General features: G+C 40.6%; 1 protein-coding gene across 1 annotated transcript; it reads right to left on the reverse strand.

Moving 5' to 3' along the window:
• Window positions 1–1,511: 1,511 nt before the first annotated feature.
• LOC101069563 (vesicle-associated membrane protein 2-like) lies at window positions 1,512–7,784 on the reverse strand. Its single transcript, XM_011617217.2, has 6 exons — window positions 7,404–7,784; window positions 7,205–7,232; window positions 5,702–5,816; window positions 5,410–5,568; window positions 4,188–4,239; window positions 1,512–1,650 (listed from the first exon to the last, which is right to left on the reverse strand). Coding segments are annotated over exons 2-6 (345 nt in total). The 5' UTR covers window positions 7,207–7,232; window positions 7,404–7,784; the 3' UTR covers window positions 1,512–1,633.
• Window positions 7,785–8,735: the final 951 nt, after the last annotated feature.

An 8,735-nucleotide genomic window follows, 5' to 3' on the forward strand; every position in this document is an offset into this window, starting at 1 on the left:
ACTGACTTTTCTAAGTCTCAACATATTGTTTCTTGTCAAAGCTGTCAAATATATTTTTGACAACCTCCAGACATCCAGCAGATCAACCATGGTTGAAAATAAAATGATGCTACGGAATCAAAATGTTAGGAGTTTTTTTTTTTTTCCAGAACCCCAAAGCAGGCCAAATGCAACGGGAACAGAGACTAGAAACAAGGTTTTTATTAAGCAATCAACAGGGCATCCTCTTGGACTGCAGGGAAAACACTGGTCCAGTCCTCCGGGGTGCACAGGGAGCTCCAGCGTGGTGCCAATGCGGGAGACAGGTCCAGCGAGTTCTTTACATTTGCATGTAGGCATGGAGACCTCAAACGAGCAAGAAGTTATGAATAGTTTCAAAAATAAGGCAATTAGAACCAGGTTTACTGTCATGAGCACAAAACCTCTCCGACACTGGCAGACAGGCACTCCCTCCTTAAATAGGAGGCTGATGGAGATTGCCGACAGGTGCGTCCGCCTGCAGCGCCAGCTGTAGACAATCATCCACGCCCCCTGCAGGAAAAACCAAGCAACGCACGACCCAGAACCCTGGACCCCAACACAAAAGTTCATTCACACAGCATTAAATCTGCAGTTACAAGACTGAAAACATTTGAGAGCATCAACATTTAAAATTAAAGATGACCAATAGACAAAATCAAACTTATAAATGTTTCCTTTATTATTTCATGACCATCTTATTTATTCAATCAATTGTTTTTTGTCAGCAACATAAACACTTATTCAATAAATTTGTGTTGTGTGTTGACTTTTTTTCATCATAAAGTATGCAGTAATGAAAAAATGAGGATACTATGAAAGCCTTTGTTCTAAATATTGATATCAATTTTACCATTACTCAAGTTATTGTAGACAAAATTAAAAGACTTTAAAACTATATGTAAGTTGTAATTGTTAAACTTTCACAGCAGGTGCACATAATTAGAACATTAATCAGCATTTAGAAGAAAGGAGGTGTAGCCTGGGTGCGGGATGGGGAACAACACGGTCAATAATTAGAATACAAATGCAATAACAGATTGTGAAAGTTTTCTCACACATATAGCCTACCCCACTGGCTATTAGCAGTTCTGGAATATGCAAATTTTCTCAACACAAGGACAAAGTGAAGTTAAATGCCCCAACTCTATGACAAAGAGAAAAGAAAACATTCCTTCGGGCTTACACTATTCATATATTTAGTTTATAGTGCTCCGAATTCTTGGAGTGAGCATGAACCCCACGGTGAAGGTGATAGTCTTAACAAACTGCAAATGCATTAAAAATAGGTTTAATGGGCAAAATTTATTCATTCTTACAATTGATTTATCTGTTTTGATGTTCACCTGCATCATACAGTAATCAGTAATGTAAAATAAATAACTCAGTCTTTTCATTAACTGTTTCAATTAAAGTCACCGGTACCAGTTAAAGTACCAGTGATCAACTGTCCCATGTTCATTATAAGAAGTTTGTGGACCATAGATCAATGGAGACTCTAAACCAAAATGTGACAGACCATCGATAAGGATTTTAGAGGAAGAGTAGGAAATGTAGAAGAAGGATGGTTTTGGTGGATTCAACTCAGCTTGAGAGCTCCTCTCTGCAGGGCAGCTCAGTAGAAGAAATACACTTAAGATAAAAAATGCAGAAGAAAACATTCAGAACATGGGGGTATGGGGTGCAATTTGTAAAGTGGCTCACACAAGAAAGATTACAGCAACATTTTGTTACATTTACCTTCAAATTCTGATTAAAACAGTGGAAAGATTTTTTCAAGTCACTTTTTAGGATATTTGGAGCGAAAGTTGCGACCTTAGAAATATATTAGTGAAATATAAATGTAAATGTTACACACGAAACTCAAAACTCTAAATGCTATCCATCCATCCATCTTCCACCGCTTATCCGGGGTTGGGTCGCGGGGGCAACAGCCTAAGCAGAGAGGCCCAGACTTCCCTCTCCCCAGCTACTTCTTTCAGCTCATCCGGGGGAATCCCCAGGCATTCCCAGACCAGTAGAGAGAAATAGTCTCTCCAGCGTATCCTGGGTCTTCCCAGGGGCCTCCTACCAAAGGGATATGCCCTGAACACCTCACCGGGGAGGTGTCCAGGGGGCATCCAGACGAGATGCCCAAGCCACCTCATCTGGTTCCTCTCAACGCGGAGGAGCAGCGGCTTTACTCTGAGCTCCTCCCTTTTTCCGACTGAGAACCATGGCCTCGGATTTAGAGGTGCTGATTCTCATCTCAGCCGCTTCACACTCAGCGGCGAACCGATCCAGCGATAGTTGGAGGTCACAGGCCGATGACACCAACAGGACTACATCATCTGCAAAGAGCAGAGACCCGATCCTGAGGTCACCAAACCGGACCCCCTCAACACCACAACTGCGCCTAGAAATTCTGTCCATAAAAGTTTTTAACAGAATTGGTGACAAAGGGCAGCCCTGACGGAGACCAACCCTCACTGCAAATGAGTTCGACTTACTGCCAGCAATGCGGACCAAACTCTGACAACGATCGTACAGGGAGCGGACGGCCTGTATCAGGGGACCCGGCACCCCATACTCTCGGAGGATCCCTCACAGGACCCCCCAAGGGACAAGGTCAAATGCCTTCTCCAAGTCCACAAAACACATGTGGACTGGTTGGGCAAACTCCCATGCACCTTTGAAGACCCTGCTGAGGGTGTAGAACTGATCCACCGTTCCACGCCCAGGACGAAAACCACATTACTCCTCCTGAATCCGAGGTTCGACTATCCGGCGGACCCTCCTCTCCACTACCCCTGAATAGACCTTACCAGGGAGGCTGAGGAGTGTGATCCCCCTATAGTTGGAACACACCCCCCGGTCCCCCTTCTTAAAAAGAGGGACTACCACCCCGGTCTGCCAATCCAGCGGCACCACCCCCGATGTCCACATGATGTTGCAGAGTCGTGTCAACCACGACAGCCTTACAACATCCAGAGCCTTAAGGAACTCCGGGTGGATGAGATCCGTTTTTTTGACTAGTTTTTAGTTTTTTGACTACCTCGGCAACTTCAGCCGAGATAGGAGAGCCTGGTGTATAAAGGGCATATAAGAGAGCCTGTCCCCAGGTCCTGCTTCCTCACCTGACAGGCCTCTGTCACCCCACTGGGTCATGGTTTCCTCTTCCCTCCTCTCCTCTCCTCTCCTCCTCCTCATCAAGTAGACTAGTAATGCTATTTCCTGTGTAGTTTTTCTGCCCCCCCCCCCCCCCCCCCCACTTCTGTATCCATTTACAGGTATCGCCGCCTTCAGAGCTGTATACTGACCTCCGACCCCGCTGACCCACTTAACCAGCAGCTTATTCAATTCAATTTAATTCAATATAATGTATTTTTGTATGTATTTTTATGCTCTATGCCTCTCCTCTCCTCTCCTCTCCTCTCCTCTCCTCTCCTCTCCTCTCCTCTCCTCTCCTCTCCTCTCCTCTCCTCTCCTCTACCCCTCTCCTCTCCTACCTATTCTATCCTCTACGTGTCCTCCCCCTTCTCCTCTCTCTTTACCCAGCCGGCCATCAGCAGGAGGGTCCCCCTACATGAGCCTGGTCCTGCTCAAGGTTTCTTCCTGTTAAACGGGAGTTTTTCCTTGCCACTGCTGCTTGTCTGGGGTTAGGCCCTGGGATTCTGGAAAGCGACTTGAAACAATTTTGATTGTAAAAGACGCTATATAAATAAAGATTGATTTGATTGATTTGATTTGACTTCCCGTTACCAGCTGTGCAAATTTGGATCTTAGCTAAATATTTAATACCACCCAAGAATTAGATTTGAAATTTACGGTAGATTTAGATTTAACATTTAGATTTGGAATTGATATTTTAATTTCAATTTAATATATAAATTTAGTATTTAGATTTAGATTTAACCTTGATTTTTACTCTATATTTCCATTTAACCTTATAATATACAGTACTTTCAATTTTGCAAATTTTGTTGCAAATATAATATCCTAAAAAGTGAAAATCATACCCTCTTGATTTGAACATGGTTTGAAGTTAAATGTGACGAATGTTGCTGTTTTTTTTTAACATACGCTGCTTTACAAACAACTCTGGGATGGAAGTATAATTTTAATAAGCAGCACAGATTTAACTGATGTTTATTCATGAAAACAAGAGGAAATTGTATTTGATTACTTACAGAAAATGACTCCAACACATATAACACCTATAACCCCCATCATTATCATCATCTGGAAGAGAAACAATAATCAATAAAAAGATAATAATCAAAAAAAGAAATGCAAGTTTTTTTTAAAAACAAAAAACATTTTGTGGAAATTACAACTTTGAGGGACGTTTATTATTTCAGCTTTTCCTTTATTTCCTGGTTTAAGCGAGAACAGCTTTAAATATAACCACTGTAGACAAAGTTGTATTACTGCAGCTGAAAACTGTCCCCTAGTCAAACAAATTTTAATTCTGCAAACTAATAAAAGAGACATTAAAATCACCACTTTATGACCTGTTCAGACATTCAGATTAATACGGTGTAAAAGCAATAAGAAATTTAGGATCTGTATCTTAAATCTAATTTATATATCCTATAAAATCATAACAGTCAAATTGTAATAGCATGCCTGCTGTATAATCTATTAAAACAATGAGTTCCTGCAATTCCAGTTAGATATATACTTTTACATTATACAGTTTAATTTGACTGATTATTTACTACCCCCGCTGTATTTCTGTATTTACCCCGCCATTTCTGCCTTGTTCCTAAATGTGTTTCTGATAGAAATAAATCCACAAGGACAGGGGTGAATTACATGTGCTTGCCTCATGCTTGTTTGGGGGGAGGGTAGTGAAGAAGATTAATAGGAACATGGACAGTGAGAGAAGTGAGGAGAGAGCACATGCTAGAGAATCAATTGTAAGCTTTAAAACCAAACAAAACACAAATAAACAAGAAAACAGTTTTGTCAGTTGTTGATTCAGAAATTCCTCCTGAATTGTGAAGGAAAACATGAGAGACTAGTAACAATGGTGAAAAAATCCAATTACTTTGACATGGAGTTATTATTTAGTCTAAACAAACCATAGTGTGGTTTTGTAGTTGTCCTGTCTTGCAGAATGCACAGACAGAACATGCAGAATGTGTGAGTGCTTGGTAGACACGTGGGGTTACATCATACATCACATCTGGGTCCTTAATCTCTGACAGTAATCCTGCTTGGGATTTTCTCTGGCTGCATTTCAGATGAATACTGGTTGTATGTACTTCATCTGCCTTTACCAACAATGTACTTGCTCACAATATAAAATCATTTATAGTAAAGTTCCAAATGTTTCTGTTTTTTTCTGCTGTGGTGGAGGGTTTAAAGTTTGTAACCAGTTCAAGGTTGCAAACCCAACATGCCTACCTTGCAGTTTTTCCACCAGTACTTGTTTTTTAGTTTGGCAGCACTACTTTCAAACTGTGAAGCTCCGGCCTGCAGGGCATCAGCTCTGTCGTCCAGTTCTGACAACTTCTGGTCTCTCTCCAAGACTTTGTCAACATTTACACGCATAATGTCCACCACCTGAAGGACAAACCACCGTTCATCTGCTTAAAAGTCAAAGAGCTTTATCTGAAACCTTTTAGCCTCAAAACAAATGAAATTATGTTTTTGTTTTCTAAAATGTGTTGTTGAAAAGTAAAACTCTTTTCCACACCTCATCCACCTGCGCCTGCGTCTGCTGCAGACGCCTGTTGCTGGTAAGGTTTGGGGCAGGCCGGCCCCCATCTCCCTCTGAGGCTCCTGGAGTATCTGCACACTCTGAAGCTGACCTGCAACATGAGGACACAATAAAAAAAAAAATTTAAAATGCCTTTATTCAGTAAAGGGCAGGTTGCCCACTACAGGTAAGAGGGAAACTAAACCCTAACTTGGAAAATTCAAGTTCAAGTATCTTGGGGTCTTACTCAAGTAAGCAGAGGATAATTGATGATAGACTGACACAGTATGTGCATTGATAATGAGAGTTTTATTGGTCAACCTGACCTCCACCTTTAGCCATATGCTGTGGGTGGTGACCAAAAGAATAAAATCACTGATACAAACAGGTAAAATGAGTTTCCTACAGAGGTTCAGCCTTGGTGAAGGGCTGGGTGCTCGGATATCAGAGGTGCACAGAATAGAGCTGAGTTAGGGTGTTTCTGGCACTTTGCTAGGATGCATCGTGAGATGTCCAGCGAGGAGACCCCTGATGCAGCCCCAGGAGACACAAGGGGAATAAAGTCTCCACAAATTGATGACAGATGGACGTACCTCAATTATTGCAGACTTGTAATTATCTTGTAGTGCAATTAATGCTGTACAACTAAACTTGACAAACCACTGTGAAAACACAGTTTGTGTTGACACATTCTACATTCAGTGGAATTCAATATTTAAAAACAATTTGCATAACAATTTATTTCTTAATTCAGTATTAAAACCAAACACATCAACACCACACTGAATATCATTTGATTGTTTTTTTGGATATACAAATTCATAAGAGAAACAACATTCAATATTCACATATCTAAACAACAGGATGTTAAGGGAGGGTTGCCTGTTAACAAAGACATCGGATTATCTGCAGCCATGTTGTTAGGACTGAGCACTGTGAGGTGAAGTCACAATTAAGATTTTATTAGAGCGAGTTGAAAACATTTAAATCCTTTTTCTTCCTTATTTGAGACCTGGGCTGACATGCTACACAGACAAACATATTACTACTACTGAAAGTCAGAAATTTGTAACAGATGCCTTTTAAAAAGTATATATCATTAGAATCCTATAACACAGCAGAAATTATATATATATATATATATATATATATATATATACACACACACACACGTTACGACCACATATTAAAATCTGAGCTCACACAAGGTTATGTAATAATGCATAACTCCAAATGAGACAGATTTAAACAGTTGCGCTCTAATGGAACTCAGCACTCACGCATTAAAAATAATCACCTGTTTTCACAGGAAAAATACATGAAACAGCATAATTTGCATTTCATATTTAATTCATGAAAAATTATATTTCATATTTATTTATTTTAAAAACAAAACAGTGCAACTGGACTTTCTAAAGGCAATCTTTAAATTATAATTGTAAATATACACCGTTATTTGGGTTTTGAATAAAAATGAATACAATTTGTCAGAGTACTCACATCTCATCAGCAGGATGATGTAGATAATCTGAGAGAATGATAGCAAGGGAGATAGAGGGCAATGGAGAGAGGGGGAGCAAGATAGACAGTGAGAGAGAGCAAGAGAAACGGAGAGATAATTGGAAACAACAATGGGAACAAAAATGTCATGCACCATCTTTCGAGAAGACGATATTATATATTAAAACCTCATACTAACATAGCAGTTATTTTGGAAAGTCTTGTTAGGGTTTGGGTTTTACAGGACCCGAAAGCAGGCAAAACGCAGTGATAAAAAGTCCAAAAACTAGTCTTTATTTAACAAAACAAATCAAACTGGCAGTCCTCCTGGACCGCAGGGAAGCACTCGTCCAATCTTCCGGGGCGCACAGAGAGCTCCAGCGCAGAGCCAACACGGAAGTCGGGTTCTGGGCGTTCTCTAGTCCAGCAGGACGGCGTGGAGACCTCGAACGAGCAGGGAAGACACCAAAACTCTCCGACACTGGCAGACAGGCGCTCCCTTCTTAAAATAGGTGGCCTGATGGAGATTGCCGACAGCGCCAGCTGTTGCAAATATCGGCTCCTCCACGTCCCCTGCAGGAAAAACCAGACACACAACCCAGAACCCTGGACCCCAACAAGTCTCTTGTTTTGAGATATGTCATTGTTTTAATGAAATGAAGTACCTCTTCAATTATTTTCTTCTGTAATATCATATGAAAATAGTCATCACTTTTCATCACTAAGAAATGCAGTTGACATGTAGATGCTTGCCTTAATTCAGCTTTAATAAAAATCATTAGAAACAACAATGACAAGACTTCCAGTTAGAAGACATTGGCCTTGGTAGGAGAGTTTGGAATTAGCTGTCTGCTTCTAAATCTCATTTTCTTAATAAGGTGTGATCACATCTGGTTTAACATAATTGAGGGTTTAAAATATACATGCATTTTTTTATACATAACATTTTAAGCGCAACGAGCAGTTGTGAACTGTATCTTCATTTTAAATTTGAATATTAATGAATATTAATGATTTAGGTTAATAGCAGAACACACCACCATTCACATCTGGTAAGCTTTTTGCATTTGAGAAAAATTTTAATGCTTTCAACATCAGAAAGTCAGACCCAGTAGAGATGTGGGAGCCATAATAGCAAATATATTGTGTCATGAGGTGGGTGTGGTGTGGGTATCACATGTCACGGGGGTGTGGTCTGGCAGGTGGTTTGGGAGAAGGAAGTTAATAAATTCATCTGTTTACTGGGCTAATGTGGGAGAGGGGTGAGTACCTGTCCCCCTCCTTCTCCTCTCTCTCTACCCAGCCGGCCATCAGCAGGAGGGTCCCCCTATATGAGCCTGGTCCTGCTCAAGGTTTCTTCCTGTTAAAGGGGAGTTTTTCCTTGCCACTGTTGCTTGTTTGGGGTCAGACCCTGGTATTCTGTAAAGTGCCTAGAAACAATTTTGATTGTAACAGACGCTATATAAATAAAGATTGACTGATTGATAGAAAGGATGTATTTTTTGCTGACTTATTTCATAAGTTATCTGGA

The sequence above is a fragment of the Takifugu rubripes genome, chromosome 12 (assembly GCF_901000725.2).
Source record: "Takifugu rubripes chromosome 12, fTakRub1.2, whole genome shotgun sequence".
Lineage (NCBI taxonomy): Eukaryota > Metazoa > Chordata > Actinopteri > Tetraodontiformes > Tetraodontidae > Takifugu > Takifugu rubripes.